The sequence below is a fragment of the Formica exsecta genome, unplaced genomic scaffold (genome assembly GCF_003651465.1).
Source record: "Formica exsecta isolate Colony F162 unplaced genomic scaffold, ASM365146v1 scaffold14, whole genome shotgun sequence".
Lineage (NCBI taxonomy): Eukaryota > Metazoa > Arthropoda > Insecta > Hymenoptera > Formicidae > Formica > Formica exsecta.
The window spans coordinates 164,847-184,258 of record NW_021848729.1 but is presented as its reverse complement, the minus strand read 5'-3'; the positions used below and the strand labels follow the sequence as shown (position 1 = coordinate 184,258).

General features: G+C 30.8%; 2 protein-coding genes across 4 annotated transcripts in view; both read right to left on the bottom strand.

The window, feature by feature from the left end:
• On the bottom strand, positions 1 to 3,563 carry LOC115246179 (tigger transposable element-derived protein 2-like). The gene is made up of 2 exons (XM_029824836.1): positions 802 to 3,563; positions 1 to 31 (listed from the first exon to the last, which is right to left on the bottom strand). The coding sequence occupies exon 1, from the start codon at positions 3,179 to 3,181 to the stop codon at positions 1,487 to 1,489; it is 1,695 nt and encodes a 564-aa protein (XP_029680696.1). The 5' UTR covers positions 3,182 to 3,563; the 3' UTR covers positions 1 to 31; positions 802 to 1,486.
• Positions 1 to 19,412, bottom strand: part of LOC115246178 (uncharacterized protein KIAA1522-like) — a 312,320-nt gene that overhangs the window by 204,081 nt on the left and 88,827 nt on the right. The window lies entirely within an intron of this gene.

Here is a 19,412-nt window from a genome sequence, read left to right as displayed (position 1 = left end):
TTCCTGCTGCCTTTAAATGTGACTGCATCATCTGTAATTTATTTTCATTACTGTAATTATTCCTAGGTATATTAATAAGAAGCTTTCAAAAATTTTCGATAGAGAGAGAAAGAGAGAAAGAGAGAGAGAGAGAGAAAGCAAGAAAAAGAGAGAAAGAGAAAGTACTATATGTCCAACTCATAGATGTTCAAGATGAATTTGTATAAATTTTTATTTTCGATTTATCATCTGATATTGGTGAATACCATGCACGCATGAGCATATATAATTTATATAACTTTTTATAAATGACATGTTTTGAATAATCTACATAAAATAATTTAGTCTAGTTTTAATTTATAAATACTTTAATCTTTTGTTAAATATTTCTAAGAAAACAAGCTAAAATTTATTTTTTTTATCTTGTAATAAATTCTGATAACGCAATAGAAATAAAACTTTATTCTTTGCAACATTAATGCCAAATAAAAATTTTTTGTTACTTATAAACCAATCTTCTCTCTACTTTTTATTTTTCTTTCATTATTTAAAAAAAAATGCTTAGCTTTGTCATATAATCATCGAAGTAAGGCAAGCTAATCGTACTTAATGAATAATCATTCGGATCTATCGACAAATTAAAAACGAGCACTGTTGACCCAATGCACAAATATATACATGTACATGTACAAATATACTTAACCACATATAAAGATTTTAGTATAAAAAATATTCACTTAAAATATATATCAATTGTAGTATCCCCGACGATATCACAAAAAAACGAAAATATTATACAAAGTAAAAAAAAGAAGTAAATACCTTGAATTTCTGCGATCTCGTTCCATCCACATTTCGATTTCATCAGTTGCATTTCCGAACATGGGTCCAGTTTTCTTCAAAAATTCTTTCTTCAAGAGATTTCTAAGTATATTTCAGGAAATTCCGAAACTCCCAGGCACTGCATCCCTCATTACGCGCAAAATTATGATGAAAAAAGTAATTTCTAATCGTTGTTCCGAATAGATAGTTCAGTAATTTAAATATTTTGAGGAATTATGGTCTCTTTTGAAACCTCGATACTTCGAAAAATTTATCAACATATCATGTATGTTATAACGAGAATTGTAACATTATCTTGGCTATACGAAATTGTATGCGTGTATTAACAAATGAACATCAAGATAACACAATACGAACTTTATATACAAAAGTACAATGTTTCTGCAATTCTTAAAATTTTTCTTCTTCGATTTTTCCCTCAGAGTTGAGTACGTCGTTTGATACTTCGTTTGAAGCCATTGTCTGAAATCTTCCTCTATTATATCAATAATTAGCTCTTAAAAATTGGCCTAAAATATTCTTGAGTATCCTCTCGTTCTGTTTTCCTTCAGATTTTCAGTATTTTTCTTTTGTTCTTATCGTTCTTCTCTTTCAGCCTCAGCGCAAGAAACTTGCATTATCAAAATTTTTTTAGAAACCGTATCTTTTCTTATTATACAATTAATTAATCCTGTGAACTAGCAGAAGTTAATGTCGGAGTATCTTCTTGTATTTGACGATCTTGTCGTAAAAATATTCTCCATAACTTTTCTATATTTTCAGGCGCGATGAGTTTCCATGGTTTGCAAATGCTAGTTATACAATAATCTATATTATAATCTCTGTTGAATTCTTTAGCTTCACAAAAGGATTTCTTTTCAAATAAGTTTATAACATAATCTTGAAAAATTTTATCAATTTCCGCAATAAGTTTTGGATACAGTGATTCAAAAAATGAGACTGCGTTTGTCGGAAGAAATAGTATTTCGAAATCTTTATCTTGCGTAATATTTTCCGAGAAAATTCGTTGCATGCAATTGTCAACAAGTAAAAGTACTTTGCCTGTTACATTTTTTTTTTCTTGGTGATATTTCACATGTAACTTAAATAAATATTTGTACCAAAATGCGAAATCTTTCGATTCTCGTGTTGAGGCATTTTCTTGTAATTTATGAGTGACAAGCAATCTGCTCTCGCAATGTTCTGACATTGTTTGATTTTCATATTCATTTTTATGTTCTAGTGAAAAGGGTGGTAGTTTGTTACTACCAGTAACATTTGTGCAAAATATAATAGTTAAAGGATTGCTCTTTAATTTTTCAATGTCAATGTGTTTTTCAGCAATTTTTGTTTTGTCTGCGTGTGCTAGTAAGGTTTGAACAAAACGTTTCCATATGTCGGCTGTTTCGATCATATTATAAATATTTTCTTTATCAATATTTTCCTTCTCTAACCGCTGACTGAATTCTTGAATAAATTTTTCCGCATTAAAATGATTAGCCTCATCATCTCTTTGGATAACGTTTTGCAAAATCTCTGGCATCTTTCGAAAGTCTGGCAGATGATAACGTTTCTTAATTCTCCACAGCCAGTTTTTTTCTTCCCTTTTTTTTGATGGTCCATCGAACTCGTCTATAAGTTTCCATGTTTTATCTGCAAGCATCTCTAATGAAATTGTATCTCCCGATTTCTTCCGCTCTAGCAACCAATTAAGTAATTGATCATCCAAATTTTTATTAGATTGATTGGTCTCATCATTTCTTTCAACGAAATTTTGCAAAATGTCAGATTTTATCAAAATCTTATGACATATTTTAAATTTCTCCAGCCATTTGTATTTTCTTTCAGATGTTAATGGTCCACCAAATTCCTTCATAAGTTCCTCTGTTTTATCTATAAGCATTATATCTGAAATTGTATCTCCTGATATTATCTGTAGTAGCAACCAATTAATTAATGCTACATCCACTTCTTTATGGAAAGCATTAACCTCGAACTCTAGTTGAATCTCGTGATATTTTATAAAATGATACAACCATGGATAAAAAGATTTTGCAGTGGGTGATTCTCCAATATTATTTTTGATTTTTTTCGCTTGTTTTTTAAGTAGCTCATAGTTAATTGTGTCCCCCGATGTTTTCCGATCTTGATACCATTTAAACAATTGTCTGTCCAATTCTATATACTTGAAAGGCCGAATACTCTTTCTTTTCATATTTATTCCTTGCTTCATTGGTATTTTCTGTTTTTTTATATTGTGAACAGTCTTCTCACCAATTCCATAAAAATCCATAATTTTACCTATCGAGATACCTCTTTTTAATTTCTGCTGAACTTCAATGCGCTGTTTTTGCGAAAGAAAGATCCTTTTCTTTCTCATTTTGTATTCGGATGACGAGTTTTTTTATATTTAAAAATATTATAATACAAAACTCTTTGTTTCACTTTACTGACTTCACAGAGAGACTCTGAAAACTTTTGGTTACACGATGCGAAGCATTGAATATTATGCTAGTAACTGAAAGTTGATTAGTCGTTCTAGAGAAGAATTTTTCAAACGAACGTAAATAAAAACATTCTTTGAAAGTCATTTGTCAAATAACAATAATGTTTTCGCATTTTCGATGTACAGTGTTTACGTACAGTGATATCTGCTAGGGCGTTAATGCCTACGATTTACAATAAGATGATATATAAGATGACAAATAAAGTTATTGGTATAATACAATTGGTCACACATATACATATACACAAGCTGAAAAATTTTTTATTAAAATAAAAATTAGAGTTAATTTTGTTAAATAAATTCTAGTAGTGACATTTTACATTTAAAATTACAACTTTAAATGTAACGTAAATTTTATATAATATTTAGCAAAAAGAATGGCTTTAAATCTATAAAAAAAAATGGTTACTTTTTCATATTTTTGACTGCATGTATCAAATCTAAATATGAAAATAAAGTTCGAATCACGTTAGCAGTGTAAAGATATAGCGAGGAATATTCTAATTTACACTCACTTCTATACCACTAACTCGTGCTTGTGTATCTTGTTTTTGTCTTTATTAAATACGAATAACTCCGCCAGAATTTCCTAAAACTTGTGTAGAATACGGAGCACAGAAGCGAGACGCATGGGATGCGAAAAAAAAAATCAGTGTATTCTGGCTTTCGCACATGCGACACGCATGCAGGTGGCATTGCGTGGTGCTTTATGCGTTCGGCAAGCCGTAGAAGGCTTCTGTCAATAGTCTGTCCAGTAACGAAGTGCGTTCAATACCGCGAGAGAGCTATTCATTGTGGGAGCAACGACGGTTGAGTTACGGTCATCGGCGATATCCCTCTTTTTTTGCACGATTAACCGGCTTGTTAATGACAGAAATCGAGAATGACACAATGCCATTATTTAGCTGCCATATATGCCACGCTATTAACGACAAGTCTGTTTTACTCCCTCGCTAATGATTTCTTTTCGACGTCTGCCCCGAGAGTCAATTCCATTAGACGTTTCATCCATTTCGATCTCGCGACCGCGACTCTACGTGCGCGGCATCGATTAGTATCGAAATTCTAGTAAAAAAGTTTGATTAGATAATAAATGCAGTCTGCGTTCACCGTATGTTATGAAATTCTCTCCGGATAAATTGCATTCTGAGTCATAATTATAACACACGTTACTTGTAGACCGTTTGTTCCATACTTGGTGACAGTTATTCGAATGTTAGTGATTAGCTTTTTTTTTTTCATGTCAATCATATGAATCATAAGATTTACCAATAAACGTAAAATATATACAAGATGATTAAGTCAAAATATATTCCAATTAGGAAAAGATTAATTCTTAAATATTCTATGATTTGATAATAGTATCTTTCAATTTATCTTATAAATCTGTTAATGTGCAATCACAAAATTCTTCGTGACCCTATCTCGTGAAAGTCGTAATTAATCTTGATTCCCAGATTTTAGTCAATGCAACCGGTTAGAATCCAAACAAAAAACTTTATATACTCATATACTCGCGTATCCTTCATCTGCGAAAATATGCGACAATTAAATGCACGGACAGATATTAAGGAAAGAGAGAGAGAGAGAGAGAGAGAGAGAGAGAGAGCATTGCGGCGCCGAGTACTTCCGTGAACAAACATACAGGAATGTCAATATTTTAATAATATCATAAGCAATATTCGTTTAATTAGTAAAATTTTTATTGCTTAATTAATCCATATATTTATATATATATATTGTAAAAATTTTTATTGCTTAATTAATCCATATATATATATATTTTGTTCTATAAACATAATTTATTTTTTTATAATAAAATATTTTTGAAAAATATTTCCTATATTATAGATCTACTTTTTTGGAATATTAAATAATTTTATATTCTGCTGTATATATATAATTTTTCTTAAATATCAAAATGTACAGATAATATAACATTCCATCTCGAATATTAGAATTACGGATACTAATTGCTCCGTCCATGCTTTAATATTTATAGCAGTATTTGTACGTTTCCACATTGCACCGTAATTAGCTTCAATTTTAACGCGGCTCGTGACTTCGGCACTTCCCTAGCTGCAATTGCAAGGGGTCGAAAGAGAATGCGGCGCGCGGTCAGCTTCCGTGACGACGAGGAAGGCTACGTGTCTTAATAACGCACGCCGACATTCTCTTACCTCCGACTTAGACCTGGCCTATTGCTAACCGTCACGCTGGCGATCCTAATTAAATCGGCGCCAATTAGGATCGACCTTAATGCACGCTTTCGCGAGATACATCGACTACTACGAACCCATTTTTCACGCGATACCGTCACATCTGGGAGTTCCGATCTCCGCCTCTACAAAATTGGATCTAATCTCCGGTCGGCAACAACGATAATAATATCGATGAAAATTCATATTTAACGGCATTGCGTGCAAACTCCGTTAATAAAAGTATGTAGGACTTATAAACTATTTTAAATAAATTAAAATATGATTTAAGATGTACAAATGTGCGTAAATAAATTTAGTTAATAAACAAAAAGTATAATGAATGAGTTTATCTATTAAATCGAATATTGTATATCCCCAAAAGAAAATAACTTAAAATTACTCTCAACAACTTAAAATTACTAAATAATATACTTCAAAAAATTACTAAATAATATATTTCATCTCAGTATATCCAAACACAAATATATAAATTCTAAACAAACGGATATGACAAATGCCGTTTACGCAGATAATGCATCTAAACGACTGTAACAATAGATATATGTGAAGATGAGCAAGACCGGTATTCCTCAGAAAATGCTAATCGAATTAGATCGTAATTAAGCCTGGCGACTGGCGTGACGTCTCGCGAAAACCGGCAGAAAACGAGGGGACCGATTTGGTACGTGCGCTTCGCGGGGCCCTTAATTACCGCGAGCCGGAAGCTCGCCGGAGAAAACGGAGGGGTACAGCCGTCTGTGTAAGACCCGAGAGCGTGTACTCCTGGGTTCGTTCGTCCGACCTTCCTTCCTCTCTCGAGCACGACCGCCATCCTCCTCCGCTTCCCCCGGTGCTTCCCTCTTATAAGGGGAAAAGAGGGGCACTCACTCGCGTACGGAGGGAAGGAATAGCGTGCGTTCACGGTAAGACGATCCCCGTAATAGTGGCACACGCCGTTACCACTACGTGGAGAGGCGGCCACGCCAGGCTCCCGCTTGCGCGCGCGCGGCTCTACTTACGGTAATTAACATGATTGCCATTATACGTAGGTACGTGCGCCGCGGCCGGCGTGCGTCGTAATGGGCAACCGCGACAATTAAATGCACGGACAGATATTAAGGAAAGAGAGAGAGAGAGAGAGAGAGAGAGAGAGAGAGCATTGCGATTTTCGGCCTAAATTCTCAGAATTATACCGTAATAATCGTTAACCAGTTTTCGGTCGGAGATATCGCGTTTATCGCAAAGTTACGAAAGTCGATCCGCGGAACCGGAAACGGGCGCTTACAGCGCAGCGTTCCCTGGTTAAGAGACTCGGCTGCGTCCTGACCTTCAATTAGTTACCGCGGAACTGTCGGCAGAATTAACGGCTTCCTGGGTTGCTAAATAAATAAAAAAAGGCGTTACGTGTGCGAGAAGTAAGCAGGTATACCGAACTACAATTTTTTTGCTTCGCGACAAACGAGAAAAAAGAATTAAAAAGAGGGGAAGAGAGAGAGAGAGACAGAGAGAAGATTGCGAGACATGAAACAAGAGGGAGAAACAGAAACGAGACATAATCGAATCTTAGACCACTACTAATTATATGCGAACGCCACGCTCGGCGGCTCAAGCACATCGCGAGAGATTCGCGTGGAAGTTCAAGCGCGCCTCCCGCGTCCGTGATCTTGGCTCCTTCCTTCCTTTCGCGGTAATTAATTGGCTAGGCTCTCTAGTCTTGTTGATGCCGCTGCACTCGACCGAATTTCAACTCAACCATAAGCCATTCCACCTCCGGCTAGATATCAGCCGCATCTGATTCCCGTATACAAAAGAGGAAGCTGTATTCGTTCCGGTGACTAAAAGTACTGATATATTTTCATACTGGTCGATTTTTTTTTTAATTTTAATTTTTATCGCCAGGCTCCCGCTTGCGCGCGCGCGGCTCTACTTACGGTAATTAACATGATTGCCATTATACGTAGGTACGTGCGCCGCGGCCGGCGTTCGTCGTAATGGGCAACCGGCGACCACCGTTGCGAAACATCTCACCGGTGGAAACATCTTCTCGAGACGGATATTCCGCGAGACATTCGAGGATGCACCGGATATCGCGCGTGCTTCCGAAAGGAAGTTCGAAAGGAAAAGGGCGCGGATGCAGTTTGGATTGTAATCACGGCGCACAATGAGCATAACACGTAACCATTCGATTCTGACAAAGATTTCTATAGTTAAGTTGTTGTAAGATGTGTCTACAACGAATTCTTTTCTTTCGATCTGTATGAAATTCGGTAACTATACAGAATAAAATATTAATTATGGTTACCAGAGTTGTATTTCAATAAATTTACATTAGAATAAAAACTCGAATACGTTTGTTTGCAAAACACTTTATGGATAAAATAAATATTAATTATTATATGTTTATAAATAACACAGAAAATAATTCTTAACTTAAATAAAAACTAATTTTTTTTTTTTAATTTTAATTTTTATTTAACAAAGAAAGGCGACAACTGCTGTAAGAATTTGCGCTAGTTATACTGGCTGGAATCTACGTCTGTTCGGTATAATAATTTAATTACTAAAGTTTACATTATCATTAATATTTACAATTAATAACAATTATTCAACGTCTTTCTATTGCATTTATCATGCTTCGAAATATTGCCAATAATTCGTAAAAAAGTAACGCTTAAATTCACGGTGCCGTTACAGACGCTTCTAATATTTTCTTTGGTTGACCGGTTTATTCGGTTATTAAACTTATTAAATTTTTACTTTAACGGACGTCTTTCACGTACGAATAAAGAATTCTGCATAATCGTCAACCTAACATATCAGTCTTCTTATTTCGTTCTTATTAAATTTTAAATCGAATAAAAGGCGCCGAGTACTTCCGTGAACAAACATACAGGAATGTCAATATTTTAATAATATCATAAGCAATATTCGTTTAATTAGTAAAATTTTTATTGCTTAATTAATCCATATATTTATATATATATATTGTAAAAATTTTTATTGCTTAATTAATCCATATATATATATAACTTAAATAAAAACTAATTCAAATAAATATCTTTTCTCTATTTAAATAAAAAAAAATGATTTGATTAAATTTATATAAATAATCTAAAAGAAAAGAGCATATTTTTCATTAAGAATAAATAATTTCTGAATGGAGCAGAAATGTAGAGAAAATAACTTTTAACAAAATTCTATAATTTTCAATTTTATATAAAATTATAATTTTTCTTAAATATATGTACTTGAAGCAAAACAACTTGAAAATCGATTTTTTTCTAACAAAAAGAAATAATCTTCTTTCAAAAAGAAATCATCTTTTTGAAATTAAGTAATAAAAATAATAATTTATTCGTTATTAATAAATTTAATTCTGCATAAAAATTCATTTGTTATTTAGAAGTCTTCTAGTTTTATTCCTTATTTTCTATTCATTATTTAAAATTTCCTCAGCTCTGCTGTGTGATTATCAAAATATAAAGCAACATAAGAGTAAAATACAGTTATTTAAATTAATGAAAAATCAACCAGTCTGTTGGCAATGAAAAGACATCAAAACTATACAACTATTGGTCCAGCACAGTTCACGTTCATTTATATATACATATATATCTAGATAAATACACATATCATAGAAAAAATTCAGTGAAAAATACACAGATATACATAATCACAGAAAAAAAAAATATGTATATATATATATATACAGATATACATAAACAGACAAAAAATGCACAGTGTAAAAAATATACACTGTAAAATTCCAAAACTCTTAGGTAATTCTATAAACAGCAGCTATTTGAGCTGCTGAGATACCTTCTTTCAATTTTTGTTGAATTTCAATTCGCTGTTGATATGAAAGTACATTTCGTTTCGATCTCATTATGCGTTTAAGGTTTAAGTGATATGACGAGTTTTTATATATTCAAAATTATTTTAATACAAAACACTTTGTTTCACTGTTACTGACTTCAGAGAGATTCCGAAAACTTTTTGCTACACGGTACGAAGCGTTGGAAATCGTGCTAGTAACTGAAAATTGTTATGCGGTTAAGTTGCTCTTAAGAAGAACTTTTTGAACAAACGTAAATGAAAACATTATTTGAAAGTCATGCGTCGATTCATTGACAGTAATGTTTCCCCATTTTCGATGTTTACTGTTTACGCACAGTGATATCTGCTAAGATGTTATTGCCTACGATATAGAATAAGGTGATATATAAGATGATAAATAAAATTATTGGTGTAACATAGTTGGGCGCACACATATATGTATATACACGAGTTGAATAAATTATTATTTTAAAAAATTGAATAATGACAATAGCCTCAGAATACAAACAATTAAGTGAAAAAACCGACAGATAAGAGCCAAGGCGCGAGTATTGAGAGCGCCAACTTATTATTGTTAAATTTTATTAACAAATGTGCATTAAAATGTACGTTTTGGACCGTTTTTTGGTCCATTTTTCATTCATGTACAGATAGAAATATATAAATATTAAATAGAAATTTTATAATCTCTTATTTTTCAATCTCTTATATTTATCTGCCAGTTCTCCTACTTAATAAAAATTGAAGTTAATTTAGTCAAAATCTAATGTAAATAAAAATAAAAATTTATTAATTATTAAAAAATTAATGTAATTTCTCAAATAACTTTAATTTGTTACTTATACATAAAATCTTTGATTTTTCCTTATTTTTAATTTATTAAATATGGTGTTTACGATTTGAAAGAGAAATATATTTATCTAAATCTATTTAATAAGTTTTTATTTTCAATGTTAATTTTAATTTCAAAAATTATTTGAAATAAATTTCTTATATAAATTCTTGTAATTTGAATTGTATAAATTCCTGTATTTTTAATTGAACCCAATTTAAAATAAATCCAGCGTCTTTACTCTATTTTCCCTCAGTATCCATAAAATTCCGGATTTGTCTTACTTCTGGCGGTATAAACAAGCATATTACGTACGGTCGATAGTGGTTATTCATTTCTGAGATAGATGTATCAGGCAACTTACGGGCAAGAAAATTTAGCAGACACGAGCCATTACTATAGTGAGTGAAGATAGTAGCAAGATAGCTAGTACAGATGATAATGATCATTGTTTGATTGTGCCATGGGATCGAAGCAGAGAGAGCATCCTCGCTAATTCGGAGACCTGCTCTTATACATCACCATCTTATAGCGACAATGCAATGTATCATGGCAAAATATTTTTTTATTAAAATAAACGCAGTGCTCACTGAACTCGTCCATTAATTTAATGCCACCGTTCGGATTTTTCATATCAACAATATACTCTCGGATGTGATAAATCGCGAGTAAAAACAAGTGGTAGAAAAAAGAGTAGTATTTAAAAATTTGAAATATTATAAAAACAGAAAATTATAAATATTTTTCAACTTCGAAAAAGAGTAATGTGATTAAGGATACTTGTTTTTATTTCTCCTGCTACTTCATATATAAATCGTATAATCATAATCGTATAACCATAATATTTGCGCAGACGTCTTATTATGTATGTTGATTTAAAATTTAATAATATATAATTGACTAATTGCCCGTTTAAAATTAAACTTTTTAGCAAAAAATTTCTTATGCTCTAATATCGATTTGTATTGTCTTTGATCAAAACCAATTGTTTTTTAAATTATTAAGAAAAAATTTATAACGAAAAGCAAACAATATATAAAAAATTATAATTGTTAAGAATTCAATAATATTGTTTATTCAATTTGTATGACATAAGGTAAATAGATTTATCTAATATTTATAAAAATTATATAAAACCTAAATTTATATACAATATCATCACAATGTTTATATCGATTCATATCAATTATATCTATATTTTTTACTGAGTTAAAGTAAGTAAAGTACAACGAGTTATTTGATGTTCACAGAGGTTATAATAAAATAGCAATAATTTTCAAAAACATTCCCTACGATGACAAAATTAATTATAAAAAAATATAATGTAGAAAAAATATGTCATATATTATATTGTATATATAATACAGAAAATTATGTTATCTTACATATATATAAATTAAGACCTGGCTAACATTTTTTTAGATATATCAATTATTTATAATATATGTTCAATTAGTCAATAAGAAACAAATTTAGTAAAGCAAAGTCTTAAACGACTTGTTTATCAAACAGCTTTATCGCAATTAATTTTAGGTCTATAAATCTTTCTGAAAATATTCTTTGTTGTATCATTTAGTTTTTTACCATGCACAATTTAAATCTTATCTTATACAATCTAACTTAGATAAGAAAATATACACCAATTTCATTTTGTATTATGTTTTTAATTAATGCTCCTAAAATTGGAATACTAAAATCTCTCGCGCATTGAGACTATTTACCTTACTTTTTATTGCAAGAGAATAATTAAAAATAATTATTAAATCGTTAAAATTATCAAAATCGTGACATAATATCAAATACGATCTCATTCGAATAATTTTCATATAACAATATTCATTCACTTGATCCTTTTACAATTTGCAAAATAGATTTTTAAAAATTTACAATTTATAACAAATAAAATCTATTTTATTGTAAAGCATACGAGTACAATTGAGATAAAAGACTTGCCCAAAGTTGGTTAATAATACGCATATGTACACACACATATACAGAGTTTTAAATTTCAAACGTAACAGGTCGAATATCTCAATAAATAAATAAAATATCAAAGTTTGGTTTTTTTTAATTGTATTGTTTCGAGATGGACAAATTTTGATGAAAAGAATTTGACTTTGGATAGATGCGTCAAAAAAATCATACTTCGATATTTCATTCAACTATCGAGATATTCGACCTGTTAGGTTTGAAATTTAGCACCCTGTATGTATATTCGTACATGTATAAATTAGACTGGTCATATAAAACCTATTGCTATATGTAAATCCAAACTCATAAAAAGTCTACGTATATAAGATCTACATAAGATCTACAACTAAAAAGTTAAAAGTCTACGTGCCAAGACATTTATCTTTCAATCAAAGTTTGCGAAATACTTACTAAACTAACAATAAGTCAAACGATTTAGAAAAGAATCTATATATCATAGAAAAAGAGTATTATAAAAATCTAATAAATAGCAGCTCTAAATTTAAGAAAAGATTATAAGAGATCAAGTATCACTCACATCTAAATTTAAAAGCTTGTTTGTCAGATAATATTAAAACTTATTGTTAACTTATTGTTAAAACTTAACTCTGTAATTATAAATCTATTGCGTATTAAAATATTGTATATATATATATATATATATATATATCATGTAAAACATATACTTTATAATATAAAATTTTAGAAATTTGCCTCAAGTCCTCATGCAAATATAATTCTCAAAGTTTTTAATCTCTTCATTCTCGAAATCTGGTGAAGTCGCGATATCATATAATACTTTTAATATTTTCAGTCTTCTCTGCGCATTCAATATTTTCCAATTTGTTTCTTGACGTCCTTTTCCTTCGATTTTTATATGAAAATTAAAATATTCTTTAATTATATTATTCTTCTTTTTCGGCTTCTTCTGAGGAGTTCAGTCCAAATCTGTTAAACTTTCTAGAGAAACACTTCGAACATATCATCCAATATATTACACATTACCAGAGGAATTTCTCTTAGTGTATTTTCTGCAATACTTTCAATATCTTCCTATTGTTCTTGATGTCCTTCTTCTTTAGCTTTTGCATAAAATGTAGACTTGTCCCTTTGCGATGTGTTGCAGAGCTTTATATTTTTTGTCACTAACTTCTTTAAATTGTGTAAATCTGCTGTCGAATTATCTTTTTCTTCTATATTTTCTTTAATGCTTTCAGTATTTTCTATGTATCCAGTGATTTTAGCACTTACAGTATTTTCCTATTGTTCTTGATGTTTATCTCTTTTGGGTTTTCTGGACAAATTCGGTGCTTCTGATATTTCCCCGATAGCCGTGTCTTCCTCTGTTACATTATCTTCTTTTATCTGACCTGAATATTTTTTTCCATAAATCTTCGTTATCTGCAGGCGTGAGAGAAGTCCATGGCCCGCAAATCATTTTAATATAATTTCCTATGTCTAAAGATGTATAAAAATATTTAAACGCATTTCTAACATCCCTGATACTTTTCATAATTCCAGAGTCTATTAGTCGAAGAATTCCGAATGTGTTTTTTGGGAAAAGCAGAATTTCAAAACCGTCAATTTTCATGATTTCTTTTGAGCACATAAACATTGAGTTATATTTAAGAAGTAAAAACACTTTGCCACTTATATTTGTTTTCTTTTGATGTTCTGTTACAGATTTTATAAAGTAATTGTACCAATCTTCGAACATTTGTACTTGATCTATTAACGTATTTTTTTGTGATTTAAAAACGAGGGTCGACTTATTGTTCAAACATTCTAAACCTTCTCGGTGCATATATTTATAAATACAATAGGGTGATAATTTATGGCTCCCTGTAGCATTTATACAAAACATAAAATTTAAATAATCATCTTTCAATTTTTGTATATTATCATTTTTTGTGTTTTCAAGAAGTCTTTTCCACCCTATGTTCATATCGACCATAGTATAAATATTATCTCTAATGATATTTTCCTGTTCCAATCGCTGAGTGAGATCTTGAATAAATTTTTCAGCATCCAATTTAGAAAGATGTAAATTGGATTCCTCATTCTTTTGCACGAAATTTTGGGAACTCCCAGGTATGTTAAGAGACTTTGATAAATTGTCGTGACGCTTCTTAAAGTTTTGCAGCCAATTTTTTCGTGCGGTAGATGTTGATGGTCCACCAAAATCATTCGCAAATTCATCCGTTTTAGTTCTAAGCTGCCTATCGGAGATTGCGTATCCCAATTTTTTCTGCTCTAGCAACCAATTATGCAGTTTTTCATCCAAAATGTTATATTTTAAATAATCGTCTCCCTTTTTCTTCGATAGCGTTGTTCTTTATTTCACTAATTGATTTATTCTATCTAGTTTACGTTAAATATGTATAGGCAATTTGGGTTACTGAAATATCTTTTCTTAATTTTTGCCGAGCTTCAAATCGTTGTCGATGCGAGAGCCAGATAATATCTTTTTGCACTATACGCGCTTGGTTGATATTATAAAGTTTATTAAAAATTTTCACATAAAACTCTGCTGTACTGCGTGTTACTGAGTTTAGAGGGATTCCAAAAACTTTTGCCGCGCGACATGAAATTATCGAAATACTGACAATGACAATTGAAAGTTGTTATGGTTAGTTACTCATGAGAATAATTTCGTGAACGACCTCGGATAAAAACATTATTTAACTAGGACCCGATTCTTGAATTCATTCGCAAGAGAAACGTATGCGCAAATTCCATTTTTATGAGAAATCTACAAGTTGATTGGCTAAAAGCCATGCAATAGCCAATCAACTTGCAATTTTTCTGTAAGAGCAGAATGTGCGCATACATTTCTCTTGCGAATGAATTCAAGAATCGAGCCCCTGTTGTGTATATCAAATGACTAACGGCAATATTTTCTCAATTTCAATATTTATTGTATATATACAGTCACATTACTACTTATGATTTATAATAAAAATAATAAATTAACTAATAAAAGCTCTTATGAATATATCATACGAAGGAGATCTCCTTCATATGAAAAAAATAATAAAAAAACTAACTCCAAAAAAAAATTATAGAAAAATTTAATTAACAAACTATGCATTATTTAGTGTAAGAAGTTTTCTTAATTCTACCGGCATCTGTTATTTTTAGTATATAGTAATGTTTTTCATTGAAGTTAGGCAAATAGAAAGATGCAAAGAAACAAAGAAAGAAAAAGAAAGTAATTTCATAAAATCGTAATAAATTTTAACAAAAAAAAAATCCTTCATTAAACTGTCTGTTTAAATAGCTTTATCTTAATTGAACAGTGATATATTAAGATTTTTAAAATTTTTGAAAAATTTACATACTTTGGCAACTTACATATTATATTATTTAACTCCAAAATTGTAAAGAAATTCGATATAATAAAATATGTATTGTATAGAGTTTCATATATATACTTTCTTCTGTTATATGTATTTTATAATTAAATATTTAATAATTTTAGTATTATAGTAATATTATAATATTTACAATATTCCAAGAATTACTGTAATAAATAACTTTCATATCATTTTGCATGATTAAAAACAATTTTATTTATTTTAAACATTAATAAATATATATATAATATAAAATTTTAGAATCTTGTCTCAAGTCCTCTATGCAAATATAATTTTAAAGGTTTCTAATCTGTTTATCACCTAAATCTGGTGAGCTCGATACTATATCTTTTTCAGCATTTTCAGTCATCTCTGCATACCCAATGTTTCCCAATTCGTTTCTTGATGTCCTTCTCCTTCGATTTTTACATAAAAATTGAAATGTTCTATTACATTATCCCTTTTCTTCGGCTTTTCCGTAAGAGTTCAGATATTCTGTTAGATTATCTGGAGAAACACATTATACCATTATATCATGCATCATCTTATAAATCGCCGGAGAATTTTCTTTTGCATGTATTTTCTGCAATACTTTCAATATCTCCTTCTTGTTCTTGATGTCCTTCTGCTTCAGCTTTTGCGTAAGAAGCAAGCACTTCTGGTATCTTATCTGAGCGGATGTCGTCATTTTTTATTATTAATTTCTGTAATTTGTGCGAGTCTGTTGTCAAATTATCTTTTTTTGCTATGTTTTCTTCAATGCATTCAGCATATTCTATGCATCCAGTTTCAGCACTTACGGTATTTTCCTGTTGTTTTAGACGTTTATATTTTATGGAAAAATCTAGTGGTTTTGATATTAACGCGACAGCGGTGTCTTCTTCTGTTACATTATCTTCTTTTGTATGAAAATCTGGTTCCAAAAGGTTTTTGTCTTGTTCTTTTATGGAAAGATCTAGTGGTTTTGATATTAACTCGACAGCGGTGTCTTCTTCTGTTACATTATCTTCTTTTGTATAAAAATCTGGTTCCAAAAGATTTTTGTCTTGTTCTTTTATGGAAAAATCTAGTGGTTTTGATATTAACTCGACAGCGGTGTCTTCTTCTGTTACATTATCTTCTTTTGTATGAAAATCTGGTTCCAAAAGATTTTTGTCTTATTCTTTTGTATTTTTATCTTATTCTGGTTCTAAAAGATTTTTCCATAAATTTTCAATATTCGTAGGCATAAGATCGAACCACGGCATGCAAGATGTTCTAATACAATCTCCTATGTCTAAAGATGTACAAAATTCTTTTATCCCTTGATGAGAACGTTTCTTGATATTGTCAGTAATTGTATGATGTATTGGTTGAAAAATTTCGAATGCGTTTTTTGGGTAAAGCAGAATTTCGGAATTGATAACGAAATTGTGAACTATCGCGGCGTTTTTTAGGGCAAGAAATTTGTCATTACTTCTAAGCAGTAAAAATACTTTACCGCTTATATTTGTTTTCTCTTGATGTTCTTTTGCAGATTTTATAAAATCATTGTACCAATCTACGATAATTTCTTGATGCTTTGAATCATTGTCTTGGAACTTACAATAGAAAGGCGACGTATTTTTTAACTTTTTTGGAGTTTCTTGGTGTGTATATTTATAAATACAAAAGGGTAAAAATTTTTTAGTACCTGTAGCATTTGTACACAACATAAAAGTTAAACTATCTTTTTCCAAATTTTCTCTTTTAGCGGCAAAACGGTTTCTCCACGTTATGATTATATCCTTCATAATATAAATATTACCTCTATTGATATTTTCCTGTTCCAATCGTTGAATTAAATCTTGAACAAATCTTTTAGCTTTCGCTTGATATAAAGTGATGATCTGACTCTGTTTCACGTTAAGAGACTTTAAAAAATTCTCGTGACGCTTCTTAAAGTTTTTCAGCCAACCTTCTTGTGCGGTAGATGTTGATGGTCCACCAAAATCATTCGCAAATTCATCCGTTTTAGTTCTAAGCTGGCTTTCGGAGATTGTGTATCCCAAATTTTTCTGCTCTTGCAACCAACTATACAGTTTTTCATCCAAAATTTTATATTTTAAATTGTCTTTCTTTTTCGCTAGCATTGTTCTTTGTTTCACTAATTGATTTATTCTATCTAGTTTACGTTAAATATGTATAGGAATATTTTCACAAATTTTATAATCCGTGGCGGCAATTTGGGTTACTGAAATACCTTTCCTTAATTTTTACCAAGCTTCAAATCGTTGTCGATGCGAGAGCCAGATAATATCTTTTTGCACTATACGCGCTTGGTTGATATTATAAAGTTTATTAAAAATGTTCACATAAAACTCTGCTGTACTGTGTGTTACTGAGTTTAGAGAGATTCCGAAAACTTTTGCCGCGCGACATGAGATTATCGAAATACTGACAATGACAACTGAAAGTTGTTATGATTAGTTGCTCATGAGAATAACTTTGCGAACGACGTCGGATAAAAACATTATTTAACTGTTGTGTATATCAAGTGGCTAACGGCAATATTTTCTCAATTCCAATATTTATTGTGTATACACAATGACATTGCTCTGTCTATGGCTTATAATAAATATCAACCAATAATAAATATTAACCAAGATGCGGTTGGTTTATTGTATATATATAGTGACATTACTATTTATGATTTGTAATAAAAATAATGGAAAAGGTTAACTGTAGAAGACAATTTTTTTGTTGCTTATACATACAGCCTTTGTTTTTCCTTTATTTTTAATTTATTATATTTATGATTTATTATTTGAAATAGAATTTATCTAAATCTAGTTAATGAGTTTTTATTTTCACTATTAATTTTAGTGTCGAAAATTATTTGAAATAAGTTTCTTATACAGATTCTTGTAATTTGGATTGAATAAATTTTTATATTTTTAATTGGACCTAATTTAATATAAATCCAGCGTTTTTGTTCTATTTTCCCTCAGTATCGGTAAAACTCCGAAATTGTTTTACTTCTGATAGTGTAAGCAAGCACATTACGTGCGAGCAGTCGATAGTGGTTATTCGTTTCTGAGCTAGGTGTATCAGGCAACTTATGGGCGAGAGAATTTAGCAGACACGAGCCATTATCATAGTGGGCGAAGATGGTAGCGAGGTAGCTAGTATGGACAGTAATGGTCATTACGAGCACGCTTCGCTGATTGTGCACTGCCACGGGACCGAGGCGGAGAGGGCATCATCGCCGACCCGGAGACCCGCTCTTATACATCGCTACGCCGTCTTATAGCGGCGGTGCGATGTACCGTGGCGAAATATTCTTTTATTAAGCTAAACAGACTGTACTCGTTTGTTAATTTAATGCCACTAAATGTTGCCACCGTTCGGACTTTCTATATCAATAATATATTCTCGGATGCAAAAAATTAAAATATAGTAAAAAAAGAAAATTATAAACACTTTTCAACTTCGACAAAGAGTAATGGAATTAGATATACTTGTTTTTATTTCTCCTGCAACTTCGTATGTGAATCGTATAATCACAATATTTGCGCACATACTTTATTATATATATATATATATATATATATATATATATTACATTGCGTAAACTATTTTTCATTTTAATATCAATCTGCCAATGAAATTTGATTTTAAACATCACGCCATAAAGTTTATCGAAATGTTATCTTTATTTTGATATAAAAGCCGTACGTTTCCGCATTTCACTCATTGTCTGACATGATTTAAACAATAATAATGATAGAGGCTCTCTGGATTAAAATCAAATATAATAGAAAAGTGCATTTAGAGCCAAGCGCGGTACGTGGTGCGCAAACTGTTTATTATTAGTGATAAATTAATACTAATATAAATTTCGAACGTTTCGATCCTTTATTTGGGTCATCTTCAGCGAAAAGTTAGAC

Excerpts from the sequence above, each read along its gene's own strand:
- LOC115246179 (XM_029824836.1), bottom strand. The coding sequence starts at position 3,181 with ATGAGAAAGAAAAGGATCTTTCTTTCGCAAAAACAGCGCATTGAAGTT.